This window comes from Podarcis melisellensis (genome assembly GCF_964234715.1).
Source record: "Podarcis melisellensis genome assembly, chromosome: 2".
In the NCBI taxonomy this organism is placed as follows: Eukaryota; Metazoa; Chordata; class Lepidosauria; order Squamata; family Lacertidae; genus Podarcis; species Podarcis melisellensis.
In genome coordinates, this window is record NC_138529.1 from 103,559,093 (window position 1) to 103,575,784 (window position 16,692).

At 46.5% G+C, this 16,692-nt stretch overlaps 1 protein-coding gene across 16 annotated transcripts; it reads right to left on the minus strand.

Moving 5' to 3' along the window:
- Positions 1 to 427: 427 nt before the first annotated feature.
- Positions 428 to 16,007, minus strand: LOC309365045 (uncharacterized protein). 16 transcript variants are annotated; one of them, XM_081903163.1, is made up of 5 exons: positions 12,646 to 13,401; positions 8,731 to 8,833; positions 8,188 to 8,291; positions 3,583 to 3,763; positions 428 to 2,552 (listed from the first exon to the last, which is right to left on the minus strand). In XM_081903163.1, exons 3-5 carry the CDS (start codon positions 8,257 to 8,259, stop codon positions 1,963 to 1,965), a joined length of 843 nt encoding a protein of 280 aa, XP_081759289.1. In that variant the 5' UTR covers positions 8,260 to 8,291; positions 8,731 to 8,833; positions 12,646 to 13,401; the 3' UTR covers positions 428 to 1,962. The 16 variants fall into 16 exon arrangements, 14 of the variants coding, with proteins under 14 accessions (XP_081759289.1, XP_081759286.1, XP_081759290.1 ...); XM_081903160.1 differs by having other exon boundaries at positions 12,490 to 13,401; XM_081903164.1 differs by lacking the exon at positions 12,646 to 13,401 and adding an exon at positions 12,082 to 12,254.
- Between the last annotated feature and the right edge of the window lie 685 nt (positions 16,008 to 16,692).

Sequence of the window (16,692 nt, forward strand, 5' to 3'; positions counted from 1 at the left end):
GTGGGAAGGTAAACAGCGTTTCCGTGCACTACTCTGGTTCACCAGAAGCGGCTTAGTCATGCTGGCCACATGACCCGGAAGCTGTACACTGGCTCCCTCGGCCAGTAAAGCGAGATGAGCGCCGCAACCCCAGAGTCGGCCACAACTGGACCTAATGGTCAGGGGTCCCTTTACCTTTATCTCTAGCACTAATTACAATATGTGGGTCCTCATAAGACAAAAAGCAGAAGTAAAGAAAAACCTGAGCTTCTTCATATTAGGTTAATATCTGTCTCTTGTGTGTTTAATTATAAATAAAACAACTGGACTAAAGACATTCTCCTTTAATTCTGATTTCTGCCACCCACATGTACCAATTAATGCTATAGAATCCCTTGCGCCAAATACATTCTCCACAGAAGAACAAATCAGAAGATAAATCTTTGGCCACAATGATTGCAGATTTTATTATTCCACAAGAAGAAGGAAACCAAGTTGCACACAAATCTCTGCACTGGAAGGCTAACCAACGGCAGATGGGTAAGAGCACATGCAAAATGAAAACAGAACAAAAATCAACACTAAACATGTCAGGCATCGTGAAGTCTAGCAATGAAATCCAACACTTTCACACAGCCCACCTCGACGGACTATCAGGGAGTAGCTCCTTAAGGATGAGAAAGGCTAAAAATATCAAATGTGTTATCATACATTGTGTCTTGCTTACTGAGTTGCCTCTCTGCACTAATTACAGGCTATATTGCAGAAGGAGGCAGTTCAGGGTATGCAGATGCAACTTGGAAGTTTCTCTTTGACACTAGAGGAGCCCACGCCGCTTGTTTTCTCAGCTAGTGGACGGGGTTTGCAAAGAGCCTCTTGGGACTCTGCAGGTCCATTTTCTTTCTGCAACCCCCCTTTTGGCCCAACCACACCTAAGAAAGTACCTGTACTTGAACAGTAGCCATTGTTATTGCTGTAGGTTTGTAGGGGGTCACTCTTGGGGATGGTCGAGATTCTCTTCTGAACCAGCGATCCTGTCACTGGGGAGGTTTAGAATCTAGTAGAAGAGGCTGCTGAACTGGTCGGACAACATAATGGCCTTGGCTGGACTGTTAAGCACCCGCAGGGCTGGATTAACCATTAAGCAAAATACGCATGTGTTTAGGGCATCAAGGGAAAAGGGGCACCATGGAAATTCCCCATTGCCGGATTTACCATGGACCAAATGGTCAGCTGAACCAGGTTCCACAAAAAAAGTATCCAAAATAATTGAAAAAAATACATATCTATGTATATACAATAATAAAAAATAATAACAACATAGTAAAAATAGAGATTAATGATTATTGAATGAAGATCTGATCAAACACTTTGCATTAGAAAACACAGGAGAAGAATTTTCAAATATAAAGTGGAAGTATACAAAAATAAACATTGTTTTCCATATTACTGTGGGCTTCATTTCATTTCAAAAAATAAAACTTAATTTTATGGTTTTATCATTGTTTATGTTTTGAATTAGATATATAAGGGGGCACCAAAACCTTTTAAGTGTCCAGGGCCTCTAAAGGTCCTAATCCGGCCCTGAAACACCTTCATTTACATGTCCTAAGAGACTGCCATAGATACAAATGGGTGGGTCATTTCCCACCTCACCTGGCTGGATGCCATGTCATCCTAGGATAAGCCTGGGGAGTTGGTTCTGGTGGGTGAGTTTTATCTGAGGCTGGAAGCTGGAGAGACAGAGATACGTCTTGCTCTGTGCGTGGGGCCCAAACCGGTCAGTTTGGGTCTTCTCTGGAAACCTAATGGGGAAGCAAGATCTGTTGGACTGTTAATGCTGTGAGTCCCTCCATTCTATGCTTAGGTCGGATATATGTGCAAATAAAACCACACACCCTAAAGACACCAGTCTCCACTGGCCTTCATTCCAAGGAAACCAAAACCTGGGTCAGGGCTGGAACGCCTGGAGTCTCTCACCTCTCAGAGATTGGGGTGTGTGCAATATTTCACAGGCTTTTCCATGGTGTTGATGGAGCCTGCCATTCCTGCGTGGTTCAGACTTTCGGCCTGTGAGTGCTGGGCATGCTGGCCCACCGTGGGCACCAGAGGACTTTTCATATTCGGAAGGCTAGAAATTCTCTGGAAGAGGCCCAACTTCTGCAGGGCTTCATCCCTAGGCGACCTCTGGCCTCCAGGCAATGGCAACGGATGCTTATCTGCTCCCACAGCATCCTCTGTTGGCCCTCTGACAGCAGTGGAGCTGTCAAGGTGGTGGAGGAAGCGAGAACGAAGCTCTTGGACGTTGACTCCTGACCTCATTATTGTGTCAAACTTCCTGAAGCAAGCAGGGTGAGATTCCGCCAATCTATGAGGCCCTCTGGCTTTGGGAGGAGAAGGGTTGGGCCTGCTCCTCCTCGGAGTGATGTCAGCTGATTCCTCCGAAAGGGACTTGGTCGTTTTAATCTTGGAAAGGGCAGGGCGAGGAGAACTGGACTTGGCTGAGGCTGCCTCCACAGACGTACTTTGAAGCATCCTGGAGTCAACACTGTCCTTGCATTGGTCCTCAGCACCTGCACACACAACCAACGCGAGTGAGGAAAGTTGACTGCAGAAAGTCACGAATGCTTCAGCTGAGATTCCTGCACTGCTAGATCAACCTTGTGGATTCCTTCCAACTCCACAATTCTATGATTCTAAGGAAAGAGGTTGGAGGTTTCCTTAAGAACTCTCTCCCTCCCAGCCCAGCCAGATATGATCCACCTCAACGTACCGGTTGTGGCAAATGCATTTGCTGCAGCTATGTGAATGCTACACCAATGGTTCCCGCAGTAAGCACATCAAGCATGAAGGCAGAAAGCAGAGGGGCGATGATGACTGGATTTCAGATCTAAAGCAGGATTCCCAAAACTGGTACCCTCCAAAAGTTTGGGACTACAATTCCCATCATCACTGCCCATTGCCACTTGACTTGCTGGGGATGATGGGAGTTGTAGTTCAAAACATGTGGAGGACAGCAGGCTGGGGAAAGCTGATTTAGTGGGGAAAGATCCATGTTTGGGGCCATGTGTGTGCGACAGAGATGCACCCATCTACTGTGTATGTGGGCTGAAGTTGGCAGTTGCCTGTTGGCAGTTACCATTCTAAGTGCTAAGGATTAAAGATTAGGCATGGAATGCCAAAAACGTCATTCCCACTAGTTTGACTGGAAGGCAGTGTGCTAATGGGGGCCTAGGAGGCAGTAGAGGAGCAGAAATATACCCCCTCACACAGGCAAGCGACAGAAAGGACTGTAGGCATCAGTGAGCATGGGATGTGGGGGCAGAGAAGTAAGAAGATGTTGATTTTAATGTGTTAAATGAAAACCAACAGCCAAATCACAGCTGCAGGAAGCCACATGAGAATGGACCTCGCTACACCAGCCAGCTGGCCTACATGCTGTAGATCAGGGCTGGGGAGCCTTTGGGCCTCCAGATGTTGCTGAACTACAGCTCCCATAATTCCTGGCCATTGGCTATGTTTGCTAGGGTTGATGGGAGTTGTAGTTCTACATTTCTAGAAGACATCCACAAATCTTTGTTAATGGGCTTGATTTCATCTCACCTAGTGGTTCTGCCAGTTCCTGATGACTACCTTCTTCTTCATCATCATCTAAAAGGTCCTCATCCAAGGAATCGATTGTCTGCAGCAAGTTCTCCAGACATTCCTTCTCTTCTGGGCTTAGCCCAGAGAAAAAATCTTCATCGTATTTTGAGGTGCCTTCAGAATGAGGTACAGGGCCCAACTAAAGGCAAAATAAGAAGTCTTAATACAAGAAGCCAGGATGAGGAGGGGAAACATAACTTCTCAAAGCCAAGAAATAATACTGCTACTTTTCCAATTAACCAATGGCAGATCCATGCCATACATTTAAAGCACCTGACTTCTCCAAGAATCTTGGGAGCTGTAATTTGTTTTGGGTACTGGGAATTGTAGCTCTTGGGGAAAACTACAGTTCCCATGATTTTTTGGGGGGGATCTGCTACAAGGCTGAGGAATATGGGAGGTAGCTGACAAGGGAAAACATTTTGGGACAGGGGTAGCTGAGAATTAGTAACACTGAACAATAAATTATTGTTAGCTCAAAGTCCTGAATCAGTACTGGGTGTGAGCTATTGATCATGGTGTACCTTTGTCTCTATTCAACTCTCTGCTCTAAACCTAAACTCATTTACTGATTCCACTGAGACTTTCAATGTACAGTCGTACCTTGGAAGTCGAACGGAATCAGTTCCCGAAGCCCATTCAACTTCCAAAACATTCGAAAACCAAATCTTCTGGTTGCCTGCAGGAAGCTCCTGCAGCCAATCAGAAGCCGCAAAAGCCCCGTCGAAGGTTCGGGTTCCAAAAGAACATTTGCAAACCGGAACAATCACTTCTGGGTCTGCGGCATTTGGGACCCAAAATGTCTGAATTCCAGGGCATTCAATATCCAAGGTGCAACTGTAATAGGAGTGCAATTGCACCTTTGCACCCTGATCCTATGGTCTCATCAAGATGGCTGTTGTTGTGTTTCAGGGATAGCCACGATCCTGGAATGATGAGCAGGATGTCAAGTCATCTGGTCACACCATTTTGGGTCTCGTATACTTGTACCACTGTAGATGCACAACTTAAGTATCTTATGCTAGGACTGCCATATTTCAAGAAGTGAAAATCCGGACACTTCGGATATGAGCTGCCATATTGCCTAGGTTTTCCCTGGACATTTTAACTGATTTTTGAAATTTTCACCCAGATGCCATTTTCAACGGTTTTCAAATCTATCGGTTTGTTGTGAGTACTTCATGCCATCAGAACAGAGCCCTACTGCGAAGACTGTGCGTTGGTCAGCGTTCACTGATCTACACACATAAAACAAATTCACACACAGGTGTCTTCCGAAAACCCAACCCAAACCCCAAAAGGCCCATGGCGATCGACAAAAGGTAACAGGGGCAGGATCGTGAAATCTGGAAGACCCTAGTCATGAACCGGCACATGGGCGGTGGATACAGATTCAGTCGTTCTGACTCAAGGAACGAGGCAGTTGAGCAGCTCAGCAGCTGTATCCATGACTGAGCAGCCCTTTTTAGGATCCACTCAGCTCACCCCGAATCTGTCTCCCTTTTTCCCTGACTGGATTATCAACTCCCGCCCGGAAACCAATGTCCCCACTGTGCAAGGACGTGTGGATCCAGAATTGGCCTCCAAAGTCACTTACGGACTCATTGTTAAAACTGTGTTTATGGAAGACAATCTTACTCGGCAACGAGTGATCACAAAAGAAGAGGAGGAGGAGGAGGAGGAGGAGAAGAGGCCTGTACAAGGGATATTAAGTGGAACCTCGGGTTGCGAACGTGATCCATGCAGGAGGCACGTTCGCAACCCGCAGCGCTGCGTCTGTGCATGCGCATGACACGATTTGGTGCTTCTGCGCATGTGCAAAGCTTGAATTAGTGCTTCTGCACATGCATGAGCGCCGAAACCCAGAAGTAATTCTAGTACTTCCAGGTTTGGCATGTCCGTAACCTGAAAACATGCAACCTGCAGTATTCGCAACCTGAGGTATGACTGTACATGCTCATGACTGTTAAGGAAAGTGAAAAAATGGTTAATTCTCCACCAGTCTGCAGAAATGGTGTTCCCCGCCTCCCACAGTACAGCTGCAGGCATCTTGTGACTCTCTTATCTGAGTTGCTGGACAAAATAGCACATAGCACTGGGTAGATAAGGACTCAAATTACGGTACAGCATTCATTGTTGTGGAGTACAGGATAATCTGTTGGGAGACTGGAAACTCTTGGAAATAACCTGTGAAAATGTGTAAGGCTTTGAGAAGAGCTTGTCTGAGAGAAGATGGACGACTTGCAAGGCTTCTTGGACTAGGAAAACTCTTGGCAGTTGCAGGACTTTGTTAGCATTTTGCACTTGCTATGCTGACTCTGTCTCAGCATGGACTTCATAAGCTGGCATCCTCTCCAGGCTCAAAGAGTAGAATTTCTTGTAGCAACTGTAAATAGCGTGCGTACATTGTGTGTGTGCTTGTGTATGCTAAGTAAAAGCTACCTCCACTACACAATTGTTTCTTGCGGTGTGCCTGACAGCTCAGCTGAAAATCTGTAGCACACACCCAACACCCAACAATGTCCTGCACACCAGAGAACACAAGACAAGAATCATAGGACACCCTGAACCCTGACAGGCGCTTGTAATGATCATAATCAGAACAATTATAACGCTGTGGTAATTATAATAATTAGGCAACCGGAAGAAAATACGGCTATTTAGCAATAGCTCTATTAGGTAGGAGGAAACCTGTGTGGCAAACATTATTTGAGTCAATATGTCATTCCCAGGAGCAGCACTGTGGTGAACTGGGGTCAGGTTTTATAAAAAGCCATCGCTTTGGTTTGTCCTCTCCACTGCCTTGTGTACATATAGTTATTTTAATTCTATAATTCTATCATTCAACCTCGTCACCTATTTGTCATAGAGCAATGTTATTATTTGGCTAGCCTGTCCTATCCAGCTGCATCTCTTTTCTCAGGCCTGCTTCTGGAGTGCATTGGGACTAACAATGGCTGCCAAGAGAATTTGCTTGTCAGCCTGGACCCATTCACACTTCCAGCTTGGTGGACTAAACGTTTACACGCGGCATTATTGACGATAATAACAATTAATTGCGATTAATTCATCGCCTTCCGTAAATAATCTCAAGGTGATGCACAATGTACAGCTGATATACAGTGGTACCTCGGGTTACATACGTTTCAGGTTACATACACTTCAGGTACACACTCTACTAACCCAGAAATAGTACCTCAGGTTAAGAACTTTGCTTCAGGATGAGAACAGAAATCGGGCTCCGGCGGCGCAGCAGCAACAACAGGAGGCCCCATTAGCTAAAGTGGTGCTTCAGGTTAAGAACAGTTTCAGGTTAAGAATGGACCTCCGGAACGAATTAAATACTTAACCTGAGGTACCACTGTACATGAAATACAAAGCCACATATGCTTTCGCATTTACTGTATATTTTCCTTCCCCTTAAGACAATTCACTCCAACATGGCTTGATAACACTTCATAAAACCAAACAGCAACCCCCCTACCTGGCTGGGAATGATGTCAGAGTTGGCACTTGGAGAAAGCGTCCCATGCATAGCTCTCCTTTACAGCCCACAGACAACACCCTTGCTCCTTGTACACTTGGAGGGTTGTGTGTCTGTGTGCACCAGCTTATATTATATGAATCTGCCTTGTGCTGTCAAACCGTTGGTTCAACCAACTCAGTACAGTAAACTCTGACTGGCAGAAGCTCTCTAAGACGGGTTCTTTGCCACTGAGCTTAAAAAATACAGACCATGAACAAGACTACTGCACTCCACTCCTAGCCTGCTTCTCCTTCCCATTTAGACACTTTGAGTCTCCGTACCTGGATGAATTTCCTTGCTAACCTAGCTAGTGCTTATGTAAGGTTTCAAGTAAAGGTAAAGGGGACCGCTGACTATTAGGTCCAGTCGTGGCCGACTCTGGGGTTGCGGCGCTCATCTCGCTTTACTGGCCAAGGGAGCCGGCGTACAGCTTCCGGGTCATGTGGTCAGCATGACTAAGCCGCTTCTGGTGAACCAGTGCAGCGCACGGAAACGCCGTTTACCTTCCTGCAGGAGTGGTACCTATTTATCTACTTGCACTTGACATGCTTTTGAACTGCTAGGTGGGCAGGAGCAGGGACCGAGCAACGGGAGCTCACCCCATCACGGGGATTCGAACCGCCGACCTTCTGATCGGCAAGTCCTAGGCTCTGTGGTTTAACCCACAGCGCCACCCGCGTCAGGTTTCAAGTATAAGGGGTCATTTTGCCCAAGTTAGTGGGTGCTATTTCATCCAATGCAGTTGTTTGCTCGGGACCCCAGCTGTGGTGTAAATGCCTCTTTGCACTCAGCAGGTGCAAACTAAGAGTGGACCTCGGTTTTTGTGACTGAGAGATGTAAGGCCCAATTCCTGCTCTAAGTCTCTTGCTCCTTTATCTGCAAAATGAGAGACACCACTTCCGCAAGTTTTTCCTGAGGATGTTTTTAAACAGGCACTTTGCCCTCTGAAAAGCAGGTGGTGATTAACAATAGTCAGTCCACATGGAGCATTGATGAAACGAGGGTTTGACAAGCGAATGTGTGGGTTTTGCTCATACCTCAGGCGGTGCTTCCTTGTTCTTTTGCCCAGTGGTGAGCTGGAGGCTTGCAGCTAAATTGTCAGTGTCCATTTCCTGTCACCGCAGAAGCTGCTTCATCAAATCTTCATGTTATAGGAAAAGAACAGGAAGGGAGCCATTGAGCTGAAACTGTACCAAGGGGACTCACGGTCCACATTCACAACTATGATACCGCTTTAAACAGTTGTGGCTTCCTGCAAAGAATTCTGGGAGCTGTAGTTTAAGGGTGCTCAGAGGAGACTCCTGTTCCCCTCCCAGAAGTGGTTTAACCAATCAATCCTTCTTCCCAGGCAGCTCTGACAATTGGGTCTCTGAAAGGGGAATAGGAAGCTTCTAAAAATTCTCAACACCCCAAAAAATCTACATTTCCCAGACTGTTTAAAGTGGTATGAAAGCCCTTTAACTGCATGGCATGAGTGTGACGTTGAAGAGGACCCGATGAAATTAATTAACCTAAGTTGATTGTGTCTATTATATTCAGTGGGTCTAACGTTAGATGCAATCCCCAGTATTTATGTTTACCTTTTTTATTTTTATACAGGGATCCACAGAAAAGAAAAGGGGAGGCAGTGATGTGCAGTTAGTCATCGTCCTTTCAAGGCCAGGAGTGTGTGCACTCGGATAACTGGAGGGGAACCAAGTATGTGGGAAGACAGAGATTAAAAGGAAGGTCTAAAAATATCCAGTTTCCAAAACAAAGAACTCTCAATTGTTTCACAGATCCCACGACTCAAAGAAATCTGGCAGATTAATGCTGCTTATGCAAATATGCATATGTATTTCTGGAAAGATTGTGGGGCTGTAGAATTGTTGTGGCACTGCTGGTTCTGCGGGGCTGCTTGTTTTAGTTTTGTATGTAAGAGAACATGTGGTTTTGGGGGCATCTCTGTTGTGTTTTATAAATCTTGCTAGCTTCTTTGAGGATTCTAGCTGAAAAGTGGGGTGTAAATCTTCTAAAACAACATGGCTGACCTCAGCCCAGAATATCTGAAGGAGTGTCTCCACCCCCATCGTTCAGCCCGAACACTGAGGTCCAGCGCCGAGGGCCTTCTGGCAGTCCCCTCGCTGCAAGTAGTGAGGTTACAGGGAACCAGGCAGAGGGCCTTCTTGGTAGTGGCACCCGCCCTGTGGAATGCCCTCCCATCAGATGTCAAAGGAATAGACAACTGTCTGACTTTTAGAAAACATTAGAAGGCAGCCCTGTTTAGGGAAGTTTTTAATGTTTGATATTTTATCGTGTTTTTAATATTCTGTTTGAAGCCGCCCAGAGTAAGTAATATATTATTATTATTATTATTATTATTATTATTATTATTATTATTATTATTAACAACTCTTCCAACATACTCTACAGGCTAGCCTTCATCAACCTGGACCCTTCCTAATGTCTTAGACTACAACTTCCAGCAGCCCCAGCCAATTCTGGGTCTCACATTCCTGCTATAGCCCCTCAGTTGGCATATCTGCAGTGCAGGATTCCACCCTTAATAATAATGAATAATAATACATTTATTATTTATACCCCGCCCATCTGACTGAGTTTCCCCAGCCACTGGGTGGCTCCCAATCAAATATTAAAAACAACAGAGCATTAAATATTTAAAACTTCCCTAAACAGGGCTGCTTTCAGATGTCTTTTAAAAATAGGATAGTTGCTTATTTCCTTGACATGTGGTGGGAGAGCGTTCCACAGGGCGGGCGCCACTACCAAGAAGGCCCTCTGCCTGGTTCCCTGTAACTTGGCTTCTTCCAGCAAGGGAACCACCAGAAAGCCCTCGGAGCTGGACCTCAGTGTCCGGGCTGAACAATGGGGGTGGAGACTCTCTGTCAGGTATACAGGACTGTGGCCATTTAGGGCTTTAAAGGTCAGCACCAACACTTTGAATTGTGCTCAGAAACGTACTGGGAGCCAATGCAGATCTCTCAGGACCGGTGTTATGTGGTCCTGGCGGCCACTCCCAGACACCAGTCTAGCTGCCACATTCTGGATTAATTGCAGTTTCCAGGTCACCTTCAAAGGTAGCGTTGCAGTAGTCCAAGTGGGAGATAACTAGAGCATGCACCACTCTGGCGAGACAGTCCTCAGGCAGGTAGGGTCTCAGCCTGTGTACCAGATGGAACTGGTAAACAGCTGCCCTGGACACAGAATTAACCTGCACCTCCATGGACAGCTGTGAGTCCAAAATGACTCCCAGGCTGCACACCTGGTCCTTCAGGGGCACAGTTACCCCATTCAGGACCAGGGAGTCCTCCACACCCACTGCCCCCTGTCTTAGTTTTCCACTGAGGCTGAGAAGAAGCACCAAGTGGGTATGGAGCTTCCTGGAATCCCTGAAGCCTGCAGTGATTCCTTCTCAACCTGAAAATGAGCCGGTGCTAACCAATAAACCAGAAGGCTCCAATACTCTCTCCCAAAGGAAACCAGTTCTGCAAAACTTTCCACCTTCGCCACATCAAGCAGTTGGTCCCTTACCTTTCCCGCCCCGACCTGGCCACAGTGATCCATGCGACGGTCACCTCCAGGCTTGACTACTGTAATTTGCTCTACGCGGGGCTGCCCTTGAAGCTGTCCCAGAAAGTCCAGCGGGTGCAGAATGCTGCAGCGAGTCTCCTCACGGGGTCTCTGCCATGGGAGCATATTCACCCAGTGCTTTTCCAGCTGCACTGGCTCCCGGTGGAGTACAGGGTCAGATTCAAGGTGCTGGTTTTGACCTTTAAAGCCCTTCACGGACTAGGACCCTTGTACCTATGGTACCGCCTCTCCCGTTATGCCCCACGGAGAGACTCAAGGTCCATAAATAGTGGACCTAGTGGTCCCAGGCCCTAAAGAAGTTAGATTGGCTTCAACCAGAGCCAGGGCCTTTTCAACACTGGCTCCGGCATGGTGGAACGCTCTGTCTCATGAGACCAGGGCCTGCAGGATCTGATTTCTTTCCGCAGGGCCTGAAAGACAGAATTGTTCTGCCTGGCCTTTGGCTTAGAGCCAATTTGATTCCCTCCCCCTCTTTCTTTTTCCTTCTCCTGTGATGAGGCTGCATTTTAATATTTTTATGTTTCAATATTTTAATGATGTATTTTAATCTTGTTTTTAAGTTGTATTCATCCAATTTGTTTTTATTATTGCTTGTTAGCCGCCCTGAGCCCGGCCTTGGCTGGGGAGGGTGGGGTATAAATAAAAATTATTATTATTATTATTATTATTATTATTATTATTATTATTAAAGCTGTTCTGAATCTCTCATCTGCTGTGGTGGGTTGGTGCAGAGTCTGTGCATCAAAATTGTTGGCACCCGTCTGCCTCAAGAGAGAATAGAGTGCGCCTCCGGGGGTGAAGTCAAACAGCTGCATTAGCAGCACTGAAGTGATCTCCCCAGAGTGCAAGCCTGGGAGGCAATGTCTATGCAGGTCCTGGGCTGCTCAGAGGACAAGATCTGCCCCCCTTCTTGGCCTCACTGATGTGGTCCAAAGGAAAGGAAAGCAATACATTTTTCACCAGCTTGGCTGGAGTAGTTTCCAGAAGGAAGAGCACAAGGCGCCATCTAAACATCTTAGGGCAGGGGTCAGCAAACTTTTTCAGCAGGGGGCCGATCCACTGTCCCTCAGACCTTGGGGGGGGCAGACTATTTTTTTTTGGGGGGGAGAGAAATGAACGGATTCCTATGCCCCACAAATAACCCAGCGATGCATTTTAAATAAAAGCACGCATTCTACTCATGTAAAAACACCAGGCAGGCCCCACAAATAACCCAGAGATGCAGTTTAAATAAAAGCACACATTCTACTCATGTAAAAACACTGATTCCTGGACTGTCCACGGGCTGGATTTAGAAGGCAATTGGGCCAGATCCGGCCCCCGGGCCTTAGTTTGCCCACCCATGTCTTAGGGACTCTACTCCAGGTTTGTGTAGAGTTTACTCCTTAGCCTTTTCTTCTTCTGAAGATGTCCCACAAGGCAGCGGAGGTTTAGGATCAGAGTTTTCCTTCTCCTAGGTGGGCTACCTTCTTCCTAGGTTGATGAGCCCTGTCTGCCCCTCACTTCCCTCTACAGCACATAGCTGTCAACGTTTCCCTTTTTTTTTGAGGGAAATTCCATTATTCCAAATAGGATTCCTCGCAAGAAAAGGGAAAAGTTGGCAGCTATGCTACAGCATGTGCAGAAACTGCCTTCTTGACCATTCGACCCACTATTGGTCTTGCCTGCTCCATCTGCCAGAGCCTGTCTCCACATGCAGGGGAAGTCCGAAACTCACCGAGGGTTTGAGACCCATCAGCTACTCTCACCTGGGTTAGTGGGCCAGTCAAAGCCGTTCCCGAGGTGTGGCTGCTGCCACATGCCGATAGCTTCTAGGAGCCACAGGTGAGCGGTGCCTGGAAACCAGTGACGCCCAGCAACATTGGACCTGCCTCATGTGTCCCAGAACATTTAAACTTTCTTACTTTCCTGATAGCTGCCAACCTTGCCTGCCAGCTCAGAGCCCAATGAACTTCTCCTTTTTTATTTTATTTTCTTTTTTTTGATCTGCCTATCTCGTTCCTGCCAGCAGGTGACATCCACCGATAAGCGTACAGTAATTTGTTTCCTTCTCACAACAGAGACACCCGTTATCTTTTTCCAGCGTTCCAAAGCAGCCACAATATTCCCAAAGCTGGTGTAGCTGGTGGGGTCTGCTTTGAAGAATATCTGTGCTGATCAGGTGCCACCATTGCCATTGTTCCGTGAATGGCACCAGTATTTATCGCAGTGACTGTGAATTTCTAACCAAGCTCATCCAAGATACAAAGGGCAAGCAAAAATAAAAAATGACTCAAAGCACCTATAAGCTAGGATTATGTGAAATAGGCACAAATATAAATCATTGGGGTTCCCCCCCCAAAGAAGTGCTTATAATGAATAGAAATGAATAGATTGGTCGTATGGCTTTTACAGAGCAATTCTTTGCTTGGGCCACATTAATTGTGCTACCCAGTTTCTCTCTATCTATTAATTATCACTATTGGCATGTGCCCCCCCACAAGAAGGCTGCCCACAAGTGCTAGGGGGCGGGGAGATTTCCCACCCCTGGGCTATAGGATATGGTAGAAACTCTGCTACATTAGCAGAATGTGAGACTCGTGGCTGGCATAAGCGATACCCTGATAGAACATTCTAGAATATGCCAGTGAAACGAACAGAGAAAGAAAACAGAAAGTGTCTTTTAAGGCAGTGCTTGCCAACTGCTGATTTTATAAATTCTAATAGGTAGATAGAGATGATAGATAGATAGATAGATAGATAGATAGATAGATAGATAGATAGATAGATAGATAGATAGATACTGTAGATAGATAGATAGATAGATGATAGATAGATAGATAGATAGATGATAGAGAGAGAGATAGATAGATAGATAGATAGATAGATAGATAGATAGATAGATAGATAGATAGATAGATAGATTTAAAATCTACTGCCCACTTCACTTGCATAGGAGCCAACTCCTAGGGGCCAAAGTCCCTTTGACCCTCCCCAATAAAATATTTGAGGAGGCGCCCCCCCCCCCAGTTGATGGGCATTGCTGTTCAAATGGTCTTTGTGTTCCGTGTCTTGTGATGGTTTAAGGGTGGTGGTGGTGATATTTTATTCAAGTTGGCACCCCTGTTCACTTGCAATCTAAGAACGTAAGATGAGCGCCTCCCCCTATTAATCAGAGGCATATTTTCAGTCAAGTAAATGCTTTTAACTTGATTAATCTAACCAACCAATGATTCAACATTGCAGCCCTACTAAGATCTCCATGAGGCTTCGTCCCTACGGCTGAGAACCTAAGAGGGGCCCCACCGCAAACTAAGGCCTGGGGGCCGGATCCGGCATAATTGCCTTCTAAATCCGGCCCACGAATGGTCTGGGAATCAATGTGCTTTTACATGAGTAGAATGTGTCCTTTTATTTAAAATGCATCTGTGGGTTATTTGTGGGGCCTGCCTGGTGTTTTTACATGAGTAGAATGTGTCCTTTTATTTAAAATGCATCTCTGGTTTATTTGTGGGGCATAGGAATCTGTTCATTTTTCTTTTTCAAAATACTAGTCCGGCCCCGCACAAGGTCTGAGGGACAGTGGACCAGCCTCCTGCTGAAAAAGTTTGCTGACCTCAAGTTCGCCTCCCAAACTTGAAGCATGGGAAGTCCCAATAAAAATTTTATAATTTGGCAGAATATTTGGATTATTTGATATGTATATGCATAATTTGGAATATTTAATGTGATTTGATTGGATTGTTAAAATGGAAAACTTAAAGAAACTTTAAAGAAAAAGTTTGCTGACCCCTGCCCTAATTTTTTCTTTCTTTTCAAAATATAGTCCAGCCCCCCACAAGGTCTGAGCATAGCTTTCAACGTTTCCCCTTTTTTAAGGGAAATTCTGAATAGGATTCCTCGCAAGAAAAGGGAAAAGTTGACAGCTATGGGTCTGAGGGACAGTGGACCGGCCCCCCTGCTGAAAACGTTTGCTGAACCCTGATTTACCCAGTCCTTAAAAATCCTGAAATTTGTTAAGATCCAGCTAAAAGACAGCCCCATTTCTTTTTTAAAAGCTTAACAGTGTTGAAAAAGTTCCACCCAATTGTTTGGATAGCCAATCAACCAGCACTTGGTGCTCTGTTTTCTCCTCCGATGGTCCTTGAACACACTGTCAGAGGTGCAATGCATGGAAAGTTTTGCTACTCCTGGATGGCACAGGAATGTCGCCTTTGTATCACAATCTTCAGGTCCTTATCCTTCTCCCCAGCTATAGATGTAGCCGAGGGAGGGGTGCAGCTGCCTCTCTAAATCAAGTAAATAAATAAAAATACTTCACCAACTGACCAACTGCATCGCAGTAAACTCGGTTTTGCCCCCCCCAACATAAAGCCTAAAATAAATCCTGGCTATGCCCATGCCCCACCTCCAACAGCCCCCTTTGCTTGAACTGAAATTGAAATATAATAGAAAGGCAACTCTGAGACGGTCTTTCTGCTTACCAGCTTGTCCTTAGCTTCCTCTGTTTGTTGGAACTCGGGTGTTGGGAGACCAAAGGAGCTGTGGCAAGCAGTTTGTGGTCCCTCTTTTCGTTCCCCATGGAAATGGGCGACCCTGCCTGGGATTGGTCCTGGATGGATGGAGAGCTTTGTACTGTTTGTTTGGACTCTCGGTGGCATGCAAATAGGTTATTTCCTTATTGAAGCACCCAAAGGCTGTGTCAACAGCACAAGTGCTGCCTTGCCCTTCACCCAGGCCCGTTCCCTTTGGAAATCAATGGCCTCCCCTCTTGCGCAAACACCTCAGCCAACCTAGGGTGGAAGGGCTGAAAAGGAGGGGAGAGCCTAGCGGCTGCAGGTATCTTAGCTACCAGACCGCCCAGGGACAGGAGAAATTATTTGTTACCGTGGGAACAGCAAGCTCCTTCACGCCATTGTGGAACTACCACCTCAGCTTAAGTCAATTCAGATATCATATAAAAGGCACACTCTGACATTTCACAACTTAGGGGGCCTTGAAGACAGCGGGCAAGCGGGGAGTCTCTTCTGCCCCAATATGCCTTTCTTGAGTGAAGGATGCACTCTAGGCCCATCAAAAGCAACCAGATAGCATGAGCCATTATAAACTTAATTGCTTTGGATGCCATCCAGAATTATCCATGTCGAAGCTCAGGCTCATCTTCTGCAAGCTGAGCAGCCACCTTTTTTTGTACGCGTAGCCTGGTTTTGTGCCTTGAGCACAGGGATGAGGGAGCTGAGGGCCACTGGCGCCTGTATCTGGCCCTTGAGCCCCTCCCCAAGCTACACATCAGCCACACTCATCCCCACCCAGACTGCGTAGCACCCACCTTGGTTGTTTTTGCTGGTTAGAACATGCCCTTGAGCTTGCTTGTTTGCATGGAGGACAGAGAGGAGTCTGCGAGTGCATATGCAAGATACGTTTAAAGCATGGGTCTCAAACCCTCGGAGAGTTAGGGGCTTCCTCTGCATGCAAAGACAAGCTGCAGCAGATTGAGTGGACAGGACCAAGCCTGGGCCCAATGGTCAAGAAGGCAGATTCTGCACTTGCTGTAGAGGGAAGTGAGGGGCAGATGGGGCTTGTCAACCTGAGAAGGTAGCCCATCTAAGAGAAGGAAAACTCTGGTCCTAAACCTCTGTTGCCTTGTGGGATATCTTTGGGTGAAGGAAAAGCTAAGGAGTAAACCCAATTCATAGTGGACTCCCTAAGACTGTTGGAGGGCGCCTTGTACACCTCCTTCCAAGCTGGTGCTTTCCTTTGGACCACAGGTGCTGGTTTTAACCTTTAAAGCCCTATATGGCCTAGGACCCTCATACCTACGGGACCGCCTCTCCTGGTATGTCCCATGGAGGACCTTACGGTCTTCAAAGAAAAACATCTTGGAGGTCCCGGGCCACAGGGAGGTTAGGCTGGCCTCAACCAGAGCCAGGGCTTTTTCGGCCGTGGCCCCGATCTGGTGGAATGCTCTGTCA